This window comes from Branchiostoma floridae, chromosome 5 (assembly GCF_000003815.2).
Source record: "Branchiostoma floridae strain S238N-H82 chromosome 5, Bfl_VNyyK, whole genome shotgun sequence".
Classification (NCBI taxonomy): domain Eukaryota; kingdom Metazoa; phylum Chordata; class Leptocardii; order Amphioxiformes; family Branchiostomatidae; genus Branchiostoma; species Branchiostoma floridae.
The window spans coordinates 23545722-23570865 of NC_049983.1; the positions used below are offsets into that span (position 1 = coordinate 23545722).

The 25144-nt window shown below is 43.0% G+C and overlaps 1 protein-coding gene across 3 annotated transcripts in view; it reads left to right on the forward strand.

The window, feature by feature from the left end:
- The first annotated feature begins 706 nt into the window (after positions 1-706).
- Positions 707-25144, forward strand: part of LOC118415954 — a 31573-nt gene continuing 7135 nt past the window's right edge. For 2 of the 3 annotated variants that reach the window (XM_035820919.1, XM_035820918.1), the window contains exons 1-24: positions 708-1120; positions 2509-2630; positions 8359-8490; positions 8877-8948; positions 9235-9403; positions 9825-9919; positions 10315-10456; positions 11279-11420; positions 11817-11884; positions 13414-13576; positions 14128-14245; positions 14749-14885; positions 15944-16080; positions 16715-16742; positions 17186-17350; positions 17969-18139; positions 18658-18834; positions 19439-19566; positions 19858-19914; positions 20170-20242; positions 20443-20497; positions 20685-20751; positions 21069-21223; positions 24871-24991. In XM_035820919.1, the coding sequence (XP_035676812.1) occupies positions 985-1120; positions 2509-2630; positions 8359-8490; positions 8877-8948; positions 9235-9403; positions 9825-9919; positions 10315-10456; positions 11279-11420; positions 11817-11884; positions 13414-13576; positions 14128-14245; positions 14749-14885; positions 15944-16080; positions 16715-16742; positions 17186-17350; positions 17969-18139; positions 18658-18834; positions 19439-19566; positions 19858-19914; positions 20170-20242; positions 20443-20497; positions 20685-20751; positions 21069-21223; positions 24871-24991 (2830 nt within the window). In that variant the 5' untranslated portion in view covers positions 708-984. Of the gene's footprint in view, positions 1121-2508; positions 2631-8358; positions 8491-8876; positions 8949-9234; positions 9404-9824; positions 9920-10314; positions 10457-11278; positions 11421-11816; positions 11885-13413; positions 13577-14127; positions 14246-14748; positions 14886-15943; positions 16081-16714; positions 16743-17185; positions 17351-17968; positions 18140-18657; positions 18835-19438; positions 19567-19857; positions 19915-20169; positions 20243-20442; positions 20498-20684; positions 20752-21068; positions 21224-21298; positions 21359-24870; positions 24992-25144 lie in introns of all 3 variants that reach the window. The other variant, XM_035820920.1, reaches the window with a different exon arrangement.

Below are 25144 nucleotides of genomic sequence, written 5' to 3' on the forward strand. Positions count from 1 at the left end.
ATCGGAAGGAATCGCAAGGAATCGTACGCGCTTTGTGACCGGGGCTGTAGCTGAACACAAAAATTACTAGTGCGCTGCCGGTGGACTAGCCCCCTGCTGTAGTGATTTCTGTGTGGCCCAGGGCTACTGAAACGGAGATGGGCGCCGCCCGATTTACCATCTTTAGACTACATGTCTCTAACACTACGTACGGAAAGACGGCATAATTACTCTAAGTTGTCATTAATATGTTATGTTATTGCCTCGCCTGAAAACGTGTGACAAAATTGTAGAGCGTGTGTGCCTTAACCTTAACCCACAATGTAGACTTTGCACTTCGTCGCTACCCTACATACATCGCTCACTGTGTACCATACAAATGCACGGAAACGTACACAGGAGTTACTTTATACTAGACCACATCTCAAATGCCTCGAAAAAATGGGTCGACTTGGTATAGTTGGAGTACCGCAAATACCGTGAGTGTGTGCGTACACAATTTGCCCATTCTCTATCGCCGTGCTGATTAGTTTACGGTATTAAGCGGTATTAGATAGGGGTGCATTTGTTCTCCCGGTGAATGGGGCCCTATAAATGTGCAACTAGCTCCCTCCAAAGGGAGCTGTGGTTGCATTTCGACTTTGTTCTCAGGTTTTAGCTGGTGGACAAAGCCCGAGTGTTTGCGATAGGTGTACTTAGCCAATGGTGGAAAGGACTTGGTATAATGTAATACCGCAGGATACAGTGATACAGTCTCGGGTGTCAGCCACAGGTCGCGGTAGCCTATTCAGACCGGCGCAACTCTATCTTTGCCCCCGTGCAAACAAGCGTCTCGGGTGAGGCGTAGGCGCTCGGTTCGCGGGGGCACGTCGCGTTGCGAGGGTCGACAGAAAGGGGGGACACACACAACAAACCGGAGGAAGATTTTTTTCCCTCTCTTACGCGGAGAGGGGACTCCGCGATTTTAACAAGGGATTTCAGGAGGATGCATCAACAGCTTTAACCATGGCAGACGAGGGACCGACAGCCACCTTACCGGCGCTGTACATCCCTCCCCTCACCGGGCCGGAGGAGGCTCAGCCGGCGGTGGGGGAGGCGATGCTGCCCGCCGGTGGCGACGTCAAGCTGCCCTTCCTCTCAGGTAAGCCTTATCACAAACTTTCACGCCTCTTAAGAAAACTTTCTTAACCCCAGGGATATGTTCTGGATCAGAGGAGTCTTAAAAATGCGTCTTACACGACTTACGGGACTTTACGGCAAGGAGTTTAGCTGCAGGAACTTGAGGAATGTAATCCTGTTTCTTAGCTGGCGAACCTGGCGGATGGCTTTGGCGCTGTGTGAGCCCAACCATGTCGCTAGGGTGGGGCTTTAGGAAACGTCACTGGTGCGGGAGCAGGACGTTCTGTTTGTGACAAAAAGCGACGAAATGCTAGCGATTGGTGTTCAAGCATGTTCAAGCATATCTATATTTTTTGGCTCAATTTGTGTTAGTCATTTTGCTCGCTTAGTAAAGCATTCTCACGAAATCATCACCTGAAATGCTAGGAGCTGCAAAATGTACAACAACGAACAGGGACTATACATATGCACACAGTGTGCTTCTTATTCAGATGTATTTGGTACATTACTAAAGGATCATTATTTGTTTTTAGTGTGAAAAAACTGTACGTATACGTTTCTTGTCCTTTTGAAAACGTTGTGTACCTCTGTGAAGCAGTGTATATATTTGACTACGTCGACACAGATTTAACTAAAGCTATAGAATCAGTAGCGAGTATTCAGCTTTTAGCCTTTTCCTTGTATTGATGTCAACTCCATGAAAACTGTTAAGAAAGTGCTTTAGTATCTAATAGTAGTAAAGCAGCTTAAGTGTGAGTCACTGAAATAACGTTATGGCAAAGCTTGTTAGGAGACATTGTTTACGCAACAAACAGGCCAAACTTCTGTCAAAGGTTATCTAAGTGTACTGAGTGACCTAATGTAATGAACAGATTAACTGCACGAAAAGCACGACAAACAAGAAATAGTAACATATACACATTTATCCGTCGTTACGTATCTGTTAGGGATGCATTACGACTCTCCAGGACGATAGAAACAACCTTAATTAAACTTAATTGAACTATAATAAAATGACGTTCTAGCTATCTTGCAGGTTACTGCCTTTTTTTAGTAGTGTTCTGTTCTAATTTTCTGTTCTACTGTCCTGTTCTAGTGTTCTGTCTAATGTTTCGTTCTAACGTTTTTTATGCAAGGCAGGTCTGAGTGCAAAAGATCTGGATGAGGAAGTTATCCGAGCGAGTGTTCTGTTCTAATGTTCTGTTCTTGTGTCATGTTCTGATGTTTTGTCTTGGTGTTCTGTTCTAATGTTCTGTTCTAGCGTTCTGTACTTATATTCTGTTCTAATGTTCTGTTCTGGCGTTCTTTACTTATATTCTGTTCTAATGTGCTGTACTTATATTATGTTCCAATGTTCTGTTCTAACGTTCTGTTCCAATGTTCTGTTCTAACGTTCTGTATGTCCCGCAGGACTGGGCGGCGAGGCGCTGGCTGAAGAAGTTCTCCGAGCTCCGCCCGAAGGCGACGAGGCGGAGAACGCGGACCTGCTCTCGCCCGACAAGCTGCCTCCCATCCCCCATCCCCCCGTCAGAGTAAGGCGCCTGTTTGTTTGTTTGTTTGTTTGTTTGTTTGTTTGTTTGTGAAAATAATAGTTTGATTGATCCTACAGTCAAGGCTCCAAGTTAAGGCGCTTACGTTGTTTGTTTGAGGGCAGAATGGTCTGGTTCTTTCTCCCATCCCCCGTCAGGGTAGGGTCCTATTGGTTTTTGTGTTTTGTCTATTTGTTTGTAGACAATGTAGAATGATTATCTCTCCCATCCTTAATCGCCTATCACCTAGAGTAAAACTACAAGGGACTGCAAGTTTTATTACCAACTTGTGTGTGCTGAAGAAAATTATGTCCACGCCGACGGAGTGTTTTTCCAGTCATTTTAATATCGTCATTACCTCCTGTAGTTACTACGCATTCTGAAGTCCAGACACAAGTTACAAATTAGCAAATATAAAACACGAAATGTAAGCATGCACACTAAAATATATGAGCACGACAGCTACACTGAAAATACGTTTAGACTGTTCGTAAAAGTAATGAACTTGAAATTATTAACATCCAGCTTAAATTGCCTACAAAAATGACAAGAAATGACACATTAAAAGGGCGAAACAACAACCTGACACACGCATGATGATTTATACCAAACTAATGTAGATTTATTTACTTAAAAGCAGTCTGTCGATGTAAAGCGCCACCACCCTAATCTCGAACACAACACGAGTTTACATTGTTAAGAGTGCTCCTACGCGCACATATAAGAGTGCTCTTTTTATGTTTGCCGTCTGAAGTGGGCCGGTTTTCTCTACAAATGGCCCGGTCTGTGTCCTGTCCTCTCCTGTAGTAGTTGTCGATGGTGTTTACGTTTCTTCCCTATTGTAGTCTAAGTGCTACCGGTTCCATTAAACGTAAGCTGTCTTTTAGAATCGAAAATTCGTTTGCCCCCCCCCCCCCCTTAAGTTGTTTATCAAAGACCAGTTTCTTGCTATTTTTGCTGCGACGTTCCCACGATGGGAGCATTCTAAATAAAATCAATTATCGCCGAGTTGTGCCTCCATTGTGTCACCATAAGACTATTAGAAAAACGTCTTAAAATCTGATTTGAAATTCGTATTGTCCAGGTAGACTACGTGACGTTTACCTTGAATTGACCGCTTTTCTTCGGTTATTTGGACCTTCTTTGGTGCCATTTTAACATCTTCCCCGACTGTGACATTCACAATCAACTCAATTATCGCAGAATACACCCTTTTTTTGGAGATACAAAGACTTCAAGGACAAGTGAAAATCTCATTTTCCTGAGGCGTCGTTTGGAATGCTCTTTTTTCTTGGCTTCTGTTTTCTCTACACTTGAACCGACCACTTGTTGGATTCTGTAATAGGGGTTAGAGACAGGGTCAGATTTTTTCTGTTGAACAACGTTTGTACACCTAGCTCTTAAATACAGCGTATGTAGTCATGGCCCAAGTGTCTGCTAGTGTGAATTGCTGGAAAATTAGATGAAATCGCGGGTAAATGACCGGTGAACACCCTTTGTCCCACTCCAAGAGCCCGTACGGAGAGGATGTTCGGATAGGGACACAGGTCTGATTCAAGTTTATTAGTTGTTATCCTCAACACGATTTGTGAGTTTGCAAATGAAGCAAACTTGGTGTTTTTAGACGTCAAAACAATGGCTCTAGATACCTTCTCTGGTTAAATGCTTACAGATGTGTTAGACAAAGAAAAAAAGGCAAAAGAGCTAACTTAGCAATTTCAAACTTAATGCAAACTAAAGCTTCCTGTTTTGGGGCAAAGTTCTGATTACCAATATCATTAAAGTTCATTAATCTCTTGGAATGTTGAGTATGTTGTAGCATGGGCCATGAGAGAGGCTATTTTCTGTTTAGCCTATTATATGACACCTTTAAGGCCAAGGAAACGGAATCACAACAGATCAAAAGTTTTCTTAACGTTTGGCCACAACTCTAAAAGCCATTGAAGGTTTACATAACCTCCGGGTCCCTCTGAAGAAAGACTCGAGGAATCCTGTTTGTTGACATCAACAACTTTCGCTGTAACCCACCACGCCGTTGCTAGGGGCAACGATGATGAAACGCCTAGGGCTGTACCACCATCCCACACAGGGGGGTAGAAAACCTTTGTTAAACAAACCCAGTCGAAGTTAACCCAGCAGAGTGTCGTTAGTTGAGGAAATTGTGGTGTTTTTGGATTCGCTGGACCAGCTCTTTTGCTTTTCGAAGCTTGTACATGTTGTAGTATTGGGAAAGATCGTTTGTTTTCTTCTCTGGCGACATATGCCTCACAAAACAACTCAGGAAACCTAACCCGTCCCCAAAGGCCAATGCACCTTTCTTGTTGCTTCTCGTTTTTGTTTATTTGGGTCGCAGGTAGGACAAGGTTTCTTCGGGATGAAACGCCGCGGGTTCTCGGGTTCGTGTCCCGCCACCTGTTGTCGCTAAGTCAACGGGAACGAAGTCCCTGGGGAATGTACAACATTGGAGTACATAGGAGATTCGTGATCTTCAAACAGATGTGGGGATCTCGATTGTTTGTCACTTGTTTTTTGTGAGGTTTTAGACTACTCTGTATACAAGCACGTGTTATACTCCGGCTTGTATTGGACGGCTTTTTAGGCATTTCTTTTATCGGCCTCTTTCAGCGGTTTTGTCTGCTTTTCTTGGTATATTTTGGTCTTATCTAGAAAAACAATAAAACACTGCAAATGTCGTGCGAACCGAGTGGCAGCCTGACCTTAGCTTGGAGAGTAGTGTTGTACTTGTTTCACATAGCACACGTTTTTCTATTACTGTGTACGGAGGAAACCGTGCACCGTTAGAAACACACACAAAATGCCACAAAGAGATCTAAAAAACGTTCAAAATGACCCTGGATCGTACTTCTACTTGGGGATTAGAAGATTAAAGATGTTAACTTGTAGTACCTTCGCCTCTGCACGTATAACCCGTACATCACTTGGCGCTTTGAGGGCATTAAAGAAGCTGTGGTTGTGACATTAACGCGTTACCAGGATATATTGAGTCGTAAAAGGAATGTCCTCTTGTAGAGTAGACTATGACCTTAATGTGAAAAGCGGGCTATACCAGACAACAGAAATCTCTTATACCTTTTCTCCCTCAGATCCGTGATGATTTATTCGGTCCTCCGTGGTGATTAAAGTGAAGTTTATGTTACCTCATGCTACGATTTTGCACCGGATTCTCCAACTTTTCTTCATCCATAAAGAAAATGATTTAATTGCGTGTAGTGATGTTATTGTAATAATTACAATAAGTGACCTTGTAGTGAATGGGTGCATTCATACTCACAGTCCGAAGCAATTTTTAGTTTTACGGTCACTGCCCTTAACTGTGTACAGTGATAGGTTCCTTATTCAAAAGTTTAAAAGGCAGGTAACCTACTTTATCTCAAGGCTTTTAAATTATCCAACCATGTTTTGAAAAACGACACTGCGCCTTCATTCGTCGCCTTGAAAAGAAATTTGTAGCGCGGAATTGCAACAATTGTTTCCATGGTCAGAGAATAACTCTAGCGTCGAAGAAGCGGATGTCCACATTTCTTATCCATTGGCTGGGAAATACCACACAAAACAAGAAACTGCAATCCCTCCCCGCCTCTGCACCTGCTTTATTCTGTATGTCATCTGTATCATTTTTGTCGGTTGACTCAGTCTAAATTCCTTTGTGATGAGCCGTTGTCTGTTTCGGACTCTACTTAGAATAACCATACCTGTAATTGAAACCCTGATGCTATCACTGAATCATCCTTAGAGTCAATCAAGTGAACAAAACGTGTGAAGAGAAACCGTAGCCGTCTATCGTCCCACTCAGTATGGGTCACAATAACAAGATTTCATCATAACAATTTCGTGCGTCATTGTCAAGATGGCCACGGCCTATCTGGTGTCAAACGCCTTCGAAAAGTCGAAAACAACTTACGAAACCATTGAAAAGGACTGGCCGCTTTGACATTTGAAACGTTACGACTGTCAAATCGCATCATGCCATTTTCTTAAGAAAATTGAGATAAATATAATTTTTTTTCTCTGACAGTCGCTTCTCTTTAAACTACTGTATCCCTCAAGTAGCAGGTATACAAACCACCACAACCTTTCACGGTTTCCCTCGTATCGCATTGTGCCGTTTGTCTAACTGGTATCAAACGCCATCGAAATGTCGAAAACAACCCATGAAATCATTACGAAGTTTGGCAGATTTGACCTTCGTTCATCTGATTGTACTTTACATAACATGTTCTCCAGTAAAAGTTGAGGAGGGTGGGTACCCCGGCCCAGTAGCTTCATTTCTTTTACTACAGCAGGTACAGGGAGCTAGGGTACCCTGGTAACTCTTTGTGTGCTCTGTTCTGCTTTGTACTTGTGCGTTGGCAAATTTGCGGCAAGAACAAACCGTTTTAATGGCCGCTACTCCAGACGGTTACCCGGGTAACGGCGTGTGTGCTTCCGAATGTTAACTCTCGTGTAAGGCCCTCAGACTAACGTGTGAGTCACAGTCGTTAGAAACACCTGTGCGGAAGTGAACAATGGCACGGGCGCCATTGCTTCCTCCTCAGTCAAAATATGCTTTACATACGTGTCGAACTCATGGACGGAAACAGAAAAATTGCAACCTTCCCTGACGACCACCATTATAAGCTTTGGCTGAACCTAAAATGATTTTGTAAGATGGCCTATTCTCAATAAATAAGTCGTGCCAAACTGGAACAATTTATTTCCCAGGAAAAAAATATCCAAGTAAGCTTTCATTTCGATTTCACAGAAAGGCTAACTTGTAGAAAGCCTGGAACAAAATGTAGTCAGGTCGCAAAGAAAGTATACATTTTCTAGTTGGAGATAACGCTTAAGGATGGGCAATATACCTAATCATACATTAAGTATTTCAGACGTGAATAATACAAGAGAGAGATTTTAAGAAAATTGGTTTCAGGCCACTCAGGCGTGTTACGCAACGAATTTCCTTCACTTATGTTGCACCTGGCAATGTATTGACGCTAGAAAGTTTGTAGAGGCTTAGGTGTATTTGAGTTAGAGTGGACCTTTATTCCAGTATATTGCGCTGGCGTCATAAATCTTGGCTATATTGTTGCCCTCCAGTATATTGATGGTTGCACATGCCTACTTTTCTCACGTAGAAGAGGCTTTAATTCTTGTACTTTCGCACAGTTCATCTTGGCTATGGTCTTGAAACTTTTTGCAATATTTTGATGGGTGAATGGCAAAGATATGTTGATAGTTATCTACTGTTATGGTATCGCTCAGTCACAGCAATCTATTCAGTGGTCGAATTAAATTCTGAATGTCTTGTTGTAAAGCATTCAGGTTTTACAGTCACCACATGCACATGTTGTCATGTCATCTTGATTTAATCCTTCAAAACGAATAAATCAAATCAATCAATCAACGATTTGAGAGACCAGTCTCCCTTGAAACCTAGTAACGTCGTCTGGAAGTTTCAATGATACCATATGTTATGGTAACAGTTTTTTTTTAATTTGCCTCTGTACAACCTTTTGCATTTATACGCATACGGACAGTGAAGTTTGCCTGAGTGTATAATCAATAAGGTTGTCCAAATTCTGACTAGTGTATTTCAATTCTCCTTCTCGTGGAGGACAAGGCTGAGTAGAAAAGAAGACTCCATTGTGACCCATGATGAACATGATTTCCACGTTCAAGGATCAAGTGTTTTTAGACCTTAAATGACCCATGTTTGTTTCTATTTGTTCAGCCCAAGCGAGAGAAGATGCGGTACATCACCTTCACAGCCGAGGCGACCCGGCACACCAAGGAGCTCAAACGGACCAAGCGGAGGCGCTTCAGTCTAGAGCAGAAGACAGAGGAGGAGGAAAACGCTAAAAAAGTAAATTTCAATCATACTGTTTGTATGGAGAAAAAAACATTAGAAAATGAAATTTATCTAATTTATATATATATTTTCTTTGTTCTTATTTGTACATTATTTTGTCTTTCTAGAGGTACGTTTTCCGTTGAGCAATAAATGAGGACGGCCTAAAATACTGTCTCATTGCCTTTTTCTTACTTTATTCTAATAAAATAATGATAATAATTCTGATATAGATGAATGTGATATATGTCGCTGGCTGATTTTATTTATTCTTTCTAAAAAATATCAAACCACAATCATGTATATATGATTCTTATTCTTGAAAAAAGTTTTGCTTGTCTGTAAAGGTCTGCGTTTCCTAAACATAGTCTTATGTTTCCTATTGTTTGCTCTTCCTACAGCAGAAGGGACCGCTGGGTCCGGAGGAGTGTCTGAGATGCGCGCTACGCATGGAACACGCACAATGCGAACCGGTAGGTGGCGCTATTTACCAGCACAACTTAACACTTTTGCAAAGCCCATTTCTAAATTACAAGTCATTCGTTATTTACTTGTCTTTACATGTGCATGTTTTTTTCTTCAAAGAGCACGTTTTTTCCTATGTGTCGTTATCTTCCATGTCCTTTACATCTACAGGAATCTTACTGTGTTTCATTATCTGGATTTCAAATGCCTTCTTTGATTGAAATTGACCAATTGTAAAACACAGAAATGAAGACAAAAGGATGCTAACTTTTGCCCCCCCCCCCCCTCCTTCAGCACAAGTACATCCGGGTCGGAGGTGGTTTCCGGCACAGCTACTGGTACTGTAAGCTCATCATCCAGAAAATGCAGGAGGAGGCTGAGGACGAGGTCAGGATGCTGCTCTTCGACGCGGAGAGTGTCGGGAAGGAAGCTCCCAACATCCGGGTCCGCGCAGACGGCACAGGTACGTAACCATAGCAACAGGAAACTCATGTCACATGCAGTTGACATAAAGATTATGACAACATATGATGATTATGTCGAATACGTCTTAGTCAAGTGTTCTTTCAAATTAACGTATTCGTTTGTTCATAGTCATCATCATCATCATCAGAAGTGCATGGTATTATTGATGGTGAAAGCTTACTGTTCAAGGCAACTGCAAAGAAACATGTCCATCATCGATATCATCGCCCAGAAGACGAACCGTCTTCTTGACTCAGTCCAGCTCACTCTGTCCTGTACTGGTCTTGGCCATGTGGGACCCATGTGTTTGGCAAAGATGTTGCGTCACCGCATACTTGGACGCCATCGTGACGCTCTGAATTTTGGTCACGTCAACTCTGATATTCATGCTGTAACATATTTTGCGTGTCTTACTCCAGTTGAGCGGAAGATCAAGACCTACGTGCGCACCAAGAGCGGCAGGCGGATCGTCAAGTACCACTATGTGGACGACAAGACCTTCCAGAAACTCCAGGTCAGAAAATTGAATGTGCCTAAAACTACTCACTTACTTCTTTGTAAAGCACAGAGTCAGATTAGGGCTTTTGTGGAACCTATAGCTGTCAATGATTGTCCTATAAAGTAGTTACCAGACACGGCATCTTCCAGAACCCGAAGAACAGCGTAAACCACGAGTGAAATTTGACAAAACACAACCACAATTAAGACTTTGCTATTGTGTGCCTTATGATCAAGAATCTTCGAAATGTTCTTGAAATCTTCACACCAACTTCCTTGATTTATAAGCTTCCACAAGACACGGCCATGTCTACGATTGATTGTTGTGGGCCTTAATTCAATATAAGAGCAAAAATGTGTGTTTAGAATCTTCTAAAGGTTATAAGTTCTTGTGCGATTTGATCTCCACAGCAACTCCGTGAGAAGGGCCGGAAGCTCGGCCACGGTGCTGACTTCGATGGCTGGGAGCCCTGGGGCGAGCCGACTCCCGATCCGAGCGTCAAGGAGTTCGGCGAGAGCGACATCGGCTCCGACAAGGAGATCGTCTACAAAGGTACGTTAGACATTAATCTTGAAAACCTGCAAGGCAATAGTCTGAGAACAGTTTCATCAGGTTGGTACGTCACTGAATTAAGAGACTCTTTTTACACAACCAGTGCTTTATTCTCACCGACGTTTCGGTGACTGTCTGTCACCTTCTTCAGGGCAATACTGACTGGTTCACATTGTACATATGTAAATACTTTTCGTTTTGTGACCGCATCTGAACTGTGAGCAGCGACATCTGCCCTGCAGTACAATGTGAACCAGTCAGAAACGTCGGTGAGAATAAAGCACTGGTTGCGTAAAAAGAGTCTCTTTATTCAAGGCAATAGTCTCTAAAGATTGTCTTGTAGCTTGTGTTTATTCATTTGTTGGTTCTTTGGTTTCTATTGATTTTTCAATTCTGTTTAAATATTAAAATTTGGATTGGTGCTAGTAGCCTTTGCCAAGGCAAGTGGCCATTGTTGGGTAATTCGCTTGCTTGGCTTGACTAGTTGGTTGGTTGGTTAGTTAGTTGGTTCGATTGTGATAATTCACGATCAGATAACGTGAACCCAGAGGCCATTCTCTTGCCTTCCAACGAAGTGTTACAGAAACACTAAGACAAAAATGACATCTGCCCACATGCATGTCATTCTCTGTTGTTCTGTTCTTCAACTGTCTAAGTCCTACTTTCTTTCACCATTTTCATCCCTTACTATGCACCCTTGTATCAAGTAGATTAGCCTCACAGATCTGTAGCCATGTATCGGCAGATGCCACGCTTTGTACCTTGTACAGTTGCGCAATAAAGTTATTATCATTTCACTGATCACCAACCTTCCTTCTGCAGATGGTAAGATGTTTATCCGGAGGAAGCGGCGGGACAGCGCTCTTGGCAGCGATGACGACGATGACGAGATGGAGGTCGAGGTCATCGAACAGATCGTCGGGTACACGGATGACGGCAAGCCAATCATCAAGAAGATCTACAGGTCAGGGGTCATGCCTACTACTTGGTTATTTGTCGTGGATTCTCGCGTGGTCTTTCGTTTCAGAAATATATTGAGATCAGATACACGTTGAGGCGCTGAGTTCAATAGAATGTGATTGAAGAAAGTAATGCATAGGTAATACAGAACCCGATAAGAAAGAAGGGGGTTGTAAGAACAGTGTGCAAACTTCTGAACTTGATATGCATAGAGAGCAAAGAGAGGTTGGATTTGCATTCACTCAATACTACTATTAGGATTGTATAAAGTTTCTGTCAAGTAACAAACTGACGACTAGACATTCCTAACTTTTTCAAATGTTGTTTATCTTATGCACGTGACTTTTAAAGCTCGTGATGATCATACTGCTTCATAAATGTTATTTCTTGTTTATTTCAGGACCGTACCGAAGAAGAAGAAGGGAGACGACGACCGTCCGGACAGTGGATTATCGTACAGCACCAAAGGTAGAGTCATTCGCAGGAGAACCAAGAGTGGCAGGATAGTGGAGGAGATTGTGCACGGGAGCGGGCGCGGCAGGAGAGACAAATATTACTACGACGAGAAGGGTCGCCGGATCAGGCGCCGATCGGGGTCTGGTGGGGGGTATAGCGGGGACAGCGCCGACGGTGGGGGGAGGCGCGGCAGGGGGAGGCGGGGCAGGGGGAGACACGACTCCGCCGAGAGCGGGGGAAGTTATTATGATAAGGACGGTAACAGGAGGATCCGGCACGGTTCCGGGAGGAGCGAGTACAGCGCCGGCGGGACCAAAGTGCGGAGCGCCCGCCGGTATTCTGACGACTCCCGCGGAGGCCGGAGAAGGCGGCGGGGCCGCAAGCATCACGACGCCGACGGCAACAGCTACTACTCCGGAGGCAGCCGGAGCGGGAGCCGCGGCGGAGGAGGCCGTCGGAGGCGGGGGAGGAAGCACCACGATGCCGACGGGAAGAGCTACTACTCGAGCGGGAGCCGGAGTCGGAGCGGGAGCCGTGGCGGACGCCGTCGGGGCAGGCACGGCAGGCGCCGAGGAGGACGGCACGGCAGCGGCGGCAGCTACTCCCGCAGCGGCAGCGAGGGAAGCCTGGACAGCCAGGGCCGCCGCAAGCACCGCAAAGGACGTGAGTAGCCGGCGGCGTCGGCAGCGACTAACGGCCGAGGGTGAAAGTCCGCATCTCCCCCCACCAGACCTACCGGTGGGGCTTTTGCAGCTAAAGTCCGTCATCCTCGAAAATGAACAATAACCCTGGATAACAAAACAAGCTAAAACGTCATTAACAAGAGTGATTTGCTTGCTCTAATTAAAGAGTGACTTGCGAGCACTTTGCTTGCTCTAATTTTTGTGCTCCACTAACGCTATTTTTTCTGAAGACGTTTTCGGAGATGCGGACTTTACCTGCAAAACGCCCTTCTCTGTGCTACGAATGCCACTTGCTTGCCTAACAAAATGTGTTTACTTGCCGCAAGGGTAGGGACGGGTAGTGGGCTAAAGATGGCAGTCCTATGAGCATTCTGTCTACGTGATGCTTTGAGTTCATGTGAGACATTGATCAATTGAAAGTACCAAAATCTGACTACTATTCCACATATTAAACAGGCAGCGGATAATATTGAGACGAAAAAAAGGTTATTTTCGTCATAAAGATGACAGTGATTTCATAAAATCGCACACAGGATGGGACAAATATAGGACTGCTCTCTTTAACATGTTTTAAAGCGCTAGAAGTGACAGTTTCCATAATAGCCTCCATGTTCGTTGTTTTGATATTGCCGTCATTTTTGCAGATGACTGGTAGCTTTTTTTTATTTCTACCGTGTCCTGGTAGCTTTCATTTTGTCAGACTCAGGAAGGCCACAGTGGCGTTCAGAAAATAGCCACAAGTCAGCGAAAAAAACGGCAATGTTCAAACAACCGCCCACAAAGAAAACTATGGAGGCTATTTCGGGTCCTTAACCCAGTGTTCTAAACGTGCTATTTTGTTACCGTCACCCGTATCAGGAGGCCGCCGACACAGGAGACACGGCAGTGGCGGCAGCAGTCGGAGCGGCAGTCGGCATGGAGGGCGTCGGCGCCACCGTCGACATGGCAGCGGGGATAGCGCAAGCGTGGTCAGCAGCTACAGCTACGACAGTCAGGGCAACGTCACACGGAAAAAGCACAGGTAAAACATACAATCGCAGTGCTATACTAACGGCTCCTCTTAAAACTAAAGAAAAAATGTGGTTTCAGTAGAACCAGAGGTGACCAGGCACGCTCACTTCTAGGTCATTCTGAAATCTCTGCATTGATTTTCAACTTGTCCCTGCATGTTTAATCAAGCCTCTATGTCATCTATGACACAAAAAAAGGACAGCGAATTTCGTAAGGTCTACTTCAACTATATATCTGTGCAAACAGGTGTATACAATGAACTACCTACATGGATATCTATCAATAGGTATTTAGTTATATTACAGTACAGCACGTCTTTCTGATTGTGTGATCATAGATCTGTAATCCATATATAGAGGAATACTCTATCGATCATCGTCCAAAATACTCAAGAAATTAGAGAGTTCGCGGTCTGTGTCTTACTTTAAAGTTACAGTCCTTGCAAGTTTAGCTGAAAAATATCATAATTAGCCTGGAGTAACTTTCCTTCTTACCATGCATGGCCAGTGGGACTGAATATGTTCATCCATCATGTGTTTCTTGTGTCTATGTCGTTTTCAGGAGACGCAGAAGATCTAGATCCGGCAGCGGCGGCAGCGGCAGGGGCCGGCACCGTCGTCGGGGCGGCGGCAGGCGGAGAAGGGACAGCAAGGGCTCGTACTCTTCTTACTCTGATTATGTGAGTAAATAGTCAGTTTTTTTACTTTCCGTGTTCATGTTCTTCGTACGCGAATTATAGTCAGTTCCTTAGAAAATGCTTGAACGTATTAAATTCGTATTATCAATTAAGTTAAGAGAGTGGTAAAGAATCGTTCGTTCTCAGTTCCCTAGAAATTAAATGAACGTTGCTAAAACACGATGAAAAGTATATGAATTCAAAGTCGGCACAAACGAAATGGACAATTCATATGAGGCCTATTGACGAGGTTGAAAATCTGGAAATTATTCACTTGTGTTGACTTACACACATTCCATCAAGAAATGTTTGGCTACGATATAACCTCCTTGGATATACATATAGCGTAAGGTGTGCACTTAAACTGAGGCCTTTTCGTATCTTCAATCTAAATCGACATGGCGATGGAGAATCAGGAGAATGTTGAGTTATTAATTTGTGCTTGATTAAAGTAAGAAAAATTTGCTTTCTTAAACTGAAGTTTTTTCATGACTCTAAATTCGTAGAGCGATAGAGGGTCAGGAAAAGGCCGGCGCAGGCGCGGTAGGAGACGAAGGTCCGGGTCTAGGGGATCACGTGACTCCAGAGGGCGCCGACGAGGGCGCAGACACGTACGGCACGACAGCAAGGGTAACAGTTATAGGTGGGTGTACTGGAGATGGGGTTGGGAAACAGAGTAAACACATCGGAACACAATCATATACAGTGTATTGTGCTGAATAAAGAGACTATTTTTGCACAACCAACGGGGCAATTCTGGCTGGTTCACATTGTACTACAGGACAGGTGTCGCTGCTTACAGTTCAGATGCGGTCACAAAACGTAAAGTATTTACATATGTACAGACAGATTTCTGAAAAATATTTAAACGCATTGGGATCGCATTGTAAATTGCCCCGAAGAAGGTGACAGACGGTCATCGAAACGTCGGTGAGAATGAAATATTCGTTGCGTAAAAATAGTCTCTTTATTCAGTTACAGGTGGGTGTACTGGGTTAAAACTGCAAACACACATGCAATACGCTGAATTATCATATCAAAGTATAGAATATTGTCAGCAGTTGTTGCTCCTTGACGTAAATAGACAAGAGGCGGGCATTTACTACTAAAAACTTGCAACTTGATGTATTCACTTTTGGCGGTTTACCATCGTATATTGTTTTCGATATACATATGATAGCCATCATTTTTAAATCATTGGCATGTAAGTATAAGTTAGATTTCCATTTCGGGCAATAACCACTCAATACTTAATACCAGTCAAACCAGCCAATGATGTGCAATGCATACATACGTATTGTTACATATTTCGCAGCCATTGCCATTTTGCCTCTGAGGCTAACTAAACGTCGTTTGTCATTACATTATAAACCTCCTGTTGAAGTGAGTACAGTGACTACATTGAGGAAAGGGGCAAGGGTCTTTCAAATCATATAACAGAGATACAATTTAATTTTCAAGTTCTAATGAATCTTATAAGTCTATATACACAATTTTTACATTGATTGTCACCTCATTTTTATCGTTAGAGCAGTTCTTATTTATGCAAGAACTTGCGCAAAGACACTGTTATTTGTTAGGGTCAATACTGTGCCAATTATGTACAGTTCGTATGATTCATACTTCAATGTCATCACTACTTTAACCTTACGCCTTGTGGCCAACTGATCGTCAAGCTAAAGTTGTGATAACTTTCTCCAGCGAGTACAGCGACTACAGTAGCGGGAGCCGGTCGGGGTCCCGCGGGGGCCGGCGGAGGCGCCGCGGGAAGGACGGCAGGAGCCGCCGCAGCCGGTCCCGAGGAGGGCGCCGGCGGAGGAGGCGCGGCAGCGGCAGTAGTAAGTCTTCTGTTCTGCGAACGTTACCTTTTGTTAGTTCTACCAAACTCCGGATCGCTGGGAAACCGTAGAAATGGAACAAATAGAGGAATAAGCCGTGCGATCTTCCCTAGCCGGCTGTACTCCTCTGGCCGCTTACTCCTCTATTTGTTCCATTTCTACGTTTTTTTCCGCGACCCGGAGTCTGGTAGAGACTAACCTTTTGTATGTTAGTGCCAGGAATACAGTATTAAACTTGTAGCGTTCCTGTCAATTGATTAGTGATCTTGCCCCTGCAAACTACTAAGATGTACACATGTTGTCCTTTATAGTAGTACTATAAAGGACAACATGTGTACATCTTGAAATAGGAATCATTCTCGCATATTATCCTTTTACAGCAGTTTCCTGAGTGGAAGGGAACTGAAAAGATTTTGGTGTAACGTTACGTACTACGTAGAGGTCTTGGAAAATTTTGATGTCCATAAAAAGGTCTTGCTCATTATGACTGTGTAAAAGAGCATGAACCTTTAAAAAAATAGGCATCGCATGTCCAATATACAATTCAGCACCTTGGACATAACCTATTGAAATATCTGATAATGCGTAACGATGTGGATAATTGGTTTTAATCAAGTTTTGTTCACTTTTTCAGGTTATTCCAGCTCCTACTATAGTTCTAGGTAAGATTTTCCCGAAAATTTTTTAAATGAAGTTTTAAACGAAAATGACATTTTTTTTGTATTGTCGAAAATGGTGCTATTTTTCCCTTTGCCCAACTTTATAATAAAGGGAGGAATAACGATTTTGCTTGCAAGTTTCGCCATTTGCATTTGTCTTTATCCATTTAGAATAAAAATGTGTTATATTTTCTTTAATCCCGATCCAACTGTATCGTACGCGAAGGAATAACTATTTCGTTTCAAAGTTTGCCTTTAACTCTTCATGCAACTATTTTGGTAACGTGTGTTTTTCTTTTACTGATCACGAATCTTTTGTATATTCGTCCGCATTTTGTAGGGTCTGCTGCTACCAGCCCAAAGCTGCCTAGGCAGACCCATGTAAGGACTTGTCTCATCGTCATTAAAGTCAAAGTCAATTTCATATTCTTCTTTAATATTCTTAGTTCTTACGAGTCGACGGAGTATGACTCCGAGGGCCGAGCGTTGCCGAAGAAGAAGAAGGAAAAGCGTGACCGGCGCGGGCGGGGCCGGGGGCACGGGCGGGACCGGCACGGCAGGCGGAGACGCAGCGTCAGTTCGGACAGCACCTCTATCAGCAGCGACTCCGAGTATGTTACATTTTACCTCTGTAGTAGGCTCAATAGAAAAAAAATTGTTTTAATTTTAAGTTAAAACAGTCTATAATCATATGTTGTTAAACGGCACTTTCGTCGGCTGCGACACGGAGTACGTTACATTTTGCTAGCTTTATTCTGCACAGTAGGCCTTAAACATTGCACTTGCGACGTATTACTATACAACTAGTCATCATGGTACCTTAAGCATCGGCAAAAGCAAAAAAATGACTTTAATGTCTTCGGTTACACAGTGTACGTTACATGTTACTTTTTTAGAAGAACTCAGTAGAAGGCTTAACTTTGAACTCGCGAGAAATAATCATGTAATCAAGATTGATTATCGAACAAAGCGTCGATGGCAACAAAATGTACTTTGCATTTTATTTCTTTTTGAAACTCAGTGTTAAGTTAAACATTTCGGTTTCAATATAACAAGCCCCGGGGCTCGTTTCACGATCTTACAAATGCAGCATCGTTGTCAAAGGAATACCCATCGTTTCCAATACCATAATATACTGACGATATTTGTCCTTCGCTACCGCATGAAGACCTTGACTATGTTAACGATAAACAGTAATGGGGATATAATTGACTTTTCCCCCGCTCCAGTACGACCATCAGTTCGGTGTTGAGCCTGGAGGACGAGGACGACCCGAACATTACCGAGGAGGAGCGCCAGGCCCGACGAGAGCGGAACCGAGCGAAGGTCGAGGCGCACGAGAAAAAGCGGGAAGAGAGGAAGGTGGCCCGGGAGAAGAGGCGGGAGGAGAAAAGAATAAGGTGAGATTTTAAGTAGGATTAACAAGGGATTAGTGTGCACACACATTGCTTACGTCGCCAAAGTATCAGTGTGCTCACGTGGTCAAAAGACAACAACATCCGACGTTGGTAGAGACTAGATGTATAGTATGGAAAATTTGCCTAATTTTAGAAAACATATCTACTTGGTAATTCTATGCCAGACTTGCTTTCCCCTTCTTCTCTAATAGCTCCCTCCCTTACTCCCTTACTTCTTTTCTTTCATCCCTTCGTTCCCCTTCCTTTCTTTATCCCCCATTCGTTCCCTACATTCTTCAGTCCTTTGTTCCTTTCTTCCCCTTTAATTCATCCATCCATTAATCAATAAACTCCTTCCTCCATTCCTTCTTTCCTTCCTTCCCCCTCCCTTCCTTCCTGCCTTCCTTCCTTCCTTCTTTCCTCCCTCCCTCCCTCCCTTCCTTCCTTCATCCAACCAACCATTCATTCCTTCATTCATCCATCCTTTCATCCATTCATCCATCATTAAATCCCCCTAACAGGAGAGAGGAGCAGAAGGAGAGAAGAGCAGACCGTAATGAGAGGCGGAGACGTCGCGGGTCCTACTCCTCAGACGACAGCACGTGGGGCGACGGCAAGACGGCGGTCAAGTACGGCAAGGGCTCGCGGCGGGACGGCAAGATGCGGAAGGACGGCAGGGACATCGGATACGACGATCCGTAAGTATTTATCATTCGATATATTAATCGACATTCAATACATCAATCAATCTCCCGATCGATAAATCAACCAATCAATCATTATGTCCATCCATTCATCAATAAATATATCGATCGCTCGAGTGATTAATGAAGGCTATTGGGTACGAGGATCCATGCGTATAAATCAATCAATCAATCAATCAATCAATCAATCATTCAGTCATTCAATGGATCAGGAAGTATATTAACCTATATATTGAGTCGATGAGATATATCAATGATTGACAAATTTATCAATATATGTTATTTCAGTTGATCGACCAATTATCTAAATTTATCAATCAACATGCTGCTTGTACAGAGCATCTTTGGGTCTGGAGTACGTTTCATTTTAGATACGTTACCGATACTTGTAATTGTAACGATGAATTCTTGTAGCGATAAAGCATTTTCTGTAACTTCCTTGATGTGTCAACGATTGGCAAATTTATAATTATCGATGAATTTGTCATTGGATCCACCAAACACTGAGTATCTATGGTCTGAAGTACGTTTCATCTCAGATACGTTACTTAGACTTGAAACGACGAACTCTGATCGTTTTTTTTTTCACTTCCTTCAGCAATGACCCGTGGAACAAGGGCAAGAAAGGAAAGAAGGGGAAGAAAGACAAGAAGCCGCGAGCAGACGGTACATACAGCTCCAGCTCGAGCGAGGAAACTGTCTATGACGAACATGGAAACAAAATGCGTACGTATTTCCAACAGCAAATTTAGCAACTCTATTTGCACTATGCAATTCCTGTATTAGCTAGATAATCCTTTAAGTTAAGCTATAGAACTGTAGTTAATATGTAGATGCTTTACTTTGTACTTTGTACAATTGTTGTTAAAAAAAATAAAGGTATTATTATTGTGATATCTTATTATGTCTTATTACTTATATGCAGATGAAATACGTTACTTCTACCCAGATCCTATAAACCAAGTCTGTGCTAACATTTGCCATGAATAACATGCATTGTTTTATCGCCTATTCCAGCTAAGAAAAAGAAGGACAAGAAGAAGAAGAAGAGCGGCTGGTTTAGCAGCTCAAGCAGTACGTATAACCGTCAAAATCTTAAATGTTTGCATGATAACTTAGATTTAGAAACAGATTATGCTGTAAAATAGCTAGTAACATTGTAAAAAAAAAGCAGTCACTTTGGACAGAATTTGCGATAACATTACAGAGTGGCTACATAGAAACGGATATTATTTACTTTAGTTTTAATGAAATATCTCCTTTTTGTGACATTTTGCTATACTTTCGATGTTTTAATCATGGTTTCTATAATTCCTTCCCTCTTACCAGGTGAAACAGAGACAGAAGAGTCTATCTACGAGGAGAGGATAAGAGCGGACGGAACAATAGAAAAAGTTAAAGTGTAAGTTCTATCAATTAATGAATCAATCAATTTATTTATCAAGCAAGCAATAGCTCAATCAATCGCCAAGACACTAAACCAGGAAAATGTGAGAAACTGTAAAAGCCTTTACTCTATAAAGTATATATCTCTATACTTTGAATAAAGTTTGCAATGTAAAGGGAAGTGCTATAAATGTTGCCCTTGTTTATTATTTGCAGAGGAACAAAGAAAGTTAAAAAGAAGAAGGACAAGAAGTGGAAATACAGACAAAAGGTAGGATGCACAATAATCTGAAACTTTACAGATGATAAACATAATACTAATATTGAGTGAATGATTTTAATTGTGTATTTGTGTTTTTTTTAAATTATCCATGTCTAATTCTGAAATCTTGGATTATATGTATTTATGAATTCTTATTCTATTTATTATATTCATTTATTTTTGTTTGATATTTCAGTCCGCAGATACAGAGTACGACTCTGTCGGTAGTGCAGAGGCAGAGAAAATGGTGTTCCGGGAAGTCAGTAAGTATACTTCGTACTTATTCCTGGAAATTAAAAAGTACACACTCGTACCTGATAGAGAAGCTGCCTCTGTTTTTCCCAAAATGGCTGGTAGTCAATCCTACTCGCCTCTGATTTCTTAAAATTGCTGAACTTCAGGAAGATTTGTATGACTGTAAACGTCAGAAGTGATGGAACCCTTACATTGTACAAAATCATCATCTAAATTACAAATAACTATATGATCACTGGACCTTATATATATATATTACATAGATAATGGTATTAGGTGATTTATCCCCTATGATGGCTAATTTTATCCATATTCTCTCCTATAGTGGACGAGTTCGGCAACATCATCCGCCTGACCAAGTCCGGGCGGAGGATCAAAGACGGGAAGATCAGCAAGGAGCGGTACGACTGGGAAGGGAAGGCCAAGCGGCGCCGCGAGAGGATAGAGGCAGGGCTGGAGCCTAAACCGCCTTCACCGGAGGTAAGAATTCATATCTAATAATCAATCAATCAATCAATCAATCAATCAATCAATCGGTACGACTGGGAAGGGAAGGCGAAGCGCCGCCGCGAGAGGATAGAGGCCGGGCTGGAGCCCAAACCGCCTTCACCTGAGGTAAGATCCGATACGCAATCAATCAATCAATTAATTAACCAATCAATCAATCGGTACGACTGGGAGGGGAAGGCCAAGCGGCGCCGCGAGAGGATAGAGGCCGGGCTGGAGCCTAAACCGCCTTCACCGGAGGTAAGATCCGATACGCAATCAATCAATCAATCAATTAATCAATCAATCAATCAATCAATCAATCGGTACGACTGGGAAGGGAAGGCCAAGCGACGCCGGAATAGGATAGAGGCCGGGCTGGAGCCCAAACCGCCTTCACCGGAGGGGATCCGATAGAATCCATCAATCGATCAGTCGGAGGTAAAACTATAATGCAGGTTTGCTGTTTTAAGTCACGTGACTTCAATTAGCCTCCGCCATGTTGGTTGATTAAAGACGCGTCAGCCACCAGATAGGATACATGTAGAGACCGAACTGGAGCCCAAACCGCCTTCACCAAGCCAAGGGCACAAGATCGGTGCAACATCAACGGATTCGAACCCAGAACCTCTGGGTTGTGAATCGAACACCCTGCCGATTGTGCCACAGGCCGTTTGAAATCCCGTGACTGTGTCGGAACGCCCGCCATGTTGCTGGGTTAAATGCAGACAAAACAGCAAAAGAGAAAACAGAACTCTAGGAATTCATGTTTCGTTAAATATGGGTACTTCAATCCTGTGGTAAGAGGAAACACGTAACTACGTTTTTGAGGATGAAGCTGACATAGGATTATAACACAAGTCATAGATATATATCACAATAGCGTGGATCTTATTTGGATGGGAAAGTACATACATAAACACAGAATATCAAACAACGCATAAACACAGGACACATCAGTCTCACCAAGCTAATGAATACAGACCGTTGGTAATGTCAAAGTTGCTACCTGATCCCCTGGGCAAACATCGCGGAGGTTCTGTCAACTCGGGCGGTGCAAGGACGAGGGGACAATGGCGCTGGAGTCACATCGGATTAACCAGAAACAAGGGACAATGGATCCATTGGGAGTTAGATCACAAAAATGTGTGTGTAAAGAAAGAAAGTATAGAAACAGAAACCTAAATTCATTCAAGCATATAACCGTTATTTCAAATCGTAAAAAGCTATTAATCCATGTTTTCATGATATTCGCTGAAAATGAGACACAAGGTTTCTGTTGAACCAAATGCATAGAGCAGAAAAATGTCACGAAAAATTACATTTCTAATATCAAAACATCTTTATATTCATTGAAAAATCTACAATTTCAGACCAAAACGAAGGTCCCAAATTGGTACAGAAAGAACTGATTAACACAAATTGAGACCGCCAACAACCGACGCCTTCCACCATTGAAATCTGTCACTAACGATGATGAACGGCCTTCGACAGTGACTGTTACTTGTGGCTTTGAAGTTTTGACCTCATGAGAATACTGCAAAGGTCGGGGTGACAAAGAAAGTCTTTCCTACCCGTTTGGTCGCTTGGTTACCGGAGTATTTGGTTATTTACAGTTGTCGGAAGAAGACCTTACCGAGGGCGATCTTGAGCTTACATAACTACTAGAGAAAAAAACTTCTGAATCAGTGGAATTGTAAATTTAGTTTTGCGACCGGATTGAAGACAGACATCTGTAGACAGTGTGGGAATCGCAACCGTTGACCAGGTTTGGGGACAAGTACATGGATATCGACAGTGGCAAGTAAATTCCTGTTCCAGGACCAATGAAGTGTTGTAATGACTCCAAGGTCGTCATGTTGAATCGGAAGTGATCACGCGATGCGGACAAGTTTACCCACCAAGCTCACGACCGGTATCAACAAACAAACAACGGCGGCGGCTTGACGAGGAACTGTTCCAACCGCAGAAACGTCAGTGTTTGGAATATTCTCGTGTTGAGAACACCGAGTTTGATCTAGGAACCAGGGACAAGCTACACAACGACAGTATTCGTGTGGACCTCTTCTAGCTGCCAAAAAAGCTTTAGTTGTGACTCTTTTTAAAAGAATTGATAACATCGAGTTTGAATCATTTAAGTTTCACGAACAGTGCCGAGAAGCAACTTCGGTACTTGCGAGGAAATTGGTGACTTTTTTAACCAAGAAACTGTCAGACTATTGACTATTCGTCGCGTCCGGACTTGGTGACTTGCTGACTTTGTGACTTTTCCAACCAAGTAACCGTCAGACTATATTCTTGCACAAGAAGTCTAAGACGGTCGCGTCCAGACTTGGTGACTTTACCAACTAAGGAATCGTCAGACTGTTCTTGCACAAGAAGTATAAGACGGTCGCGTCCAGACTGGGTGACCGCCAGACCATTGAACATTCTTAATCTTGTACAAGAAGTATAAGAAGTTCTCGTCGAGACATTAAGAGAGATTGCACGATGTTGAGTCGGCGGGGAATCTGGAGACGGCGGATGAAGGAACACCCGCTGTTCCCCAGCAGCCGGGTGACCACGCTGGAGGACCTGATGGGCGGGCTGCTGCAGAAGGCGAGGTACGCGCCGGTCGGGAAGGCGACGTGTGGCCGCGCTGTGGTACAACGGCGGGACAGCACTGCGGATGTGGGTGATGAAAGGAATATGGGTGATGCTTAAGTACTAAAACAACCCTAAAAAGAAGTAAATATCGTGCTAACTATCGTAAATATTTACATAGCATCCATTATATTGTTTCCTCTTCCTAAAATAGCATAAACGTGAACATGGTTAAGACGTGCCGTTGCGCTGCGGAACAACGGAGCGACAGCACCGCGGATGTTGGTGATTAAAGGATTATGCATGGTGCTATGGCTAAAAGTACCAAAACAACCCTAATCAGAGGCAAATTATGTGCTAGATATTATAGTAGCTTGCATCAACGTTCACTATCATGAACGTTATCATATCATAACGAAGGCGAGGGACGCGCCGGTCGGGAAGGCGACGTGTGGACGCGCTGTGGTACAACGGAGGGTTAGCACCGCGGATGTGGGTGGTGAAAGGAATATGCATGGTGCTATAGCTAAAAGTACTAAAACAAACCTAATCAGAAGAAAATTCTGTGCTTTATATTGTAAATATTGTAGCATCCATATATTGCTTCCCCTTCCTAAAGTAGCATAAACGTGAACACGGGTAAGACGTGCGGTCGCGCTGTGGAACAACGGTGGGACAGCACCGCGAATGTGGGTGGTGAAAAGATTTGGGATGATGAAGTTTTTGTGTTACATACATACCCTTGTCTTAAGCTGTACATAATATAAGTATTGTGTGTCTTTTAAAACACACGAACATGACTAAAATGATTTGGTCAGTTAAGTTTGGCTATATCCATTTTAATCTCAAATTAAAATTTTTATACAACGACAGAAGTCTAGTGTCTGGTAAATATTACGTTTTGATGTTTTCTACCATCCATGCTACTGTCACGGTGGTAGGTGTTTTGCCGAGACTGCTACTACTATGTTCAAGACAAATGTAAACTATTCTATTTCTTGCAGCACACAAAATAGAAAAGTACATTGATGTTGACGGACGCGTTTTATCTCTTGTAGTACGAGGAAGAGGAGATAGTGGAGGAGTACATAGATGAGGAGGGGAACGTGGTCCGGACGGTCAGGAAGGTTCTCAAGAGGAAGCCCGGAACCGGCCCGCCTGGCAGGGAGGAGGAGCCTCGTGAGTCGAGTTTTAATTTGTAATTAAAATCAACTTTAAGCATTCATTTCATACATTTTCAGTTATTCTAAGTAATTAGACGGGGGGGGGGCTATTGAAAATGATGAAAATGGATGAATTAATTGTAAATGGAGGGGTGAGCAGGAATGAAGG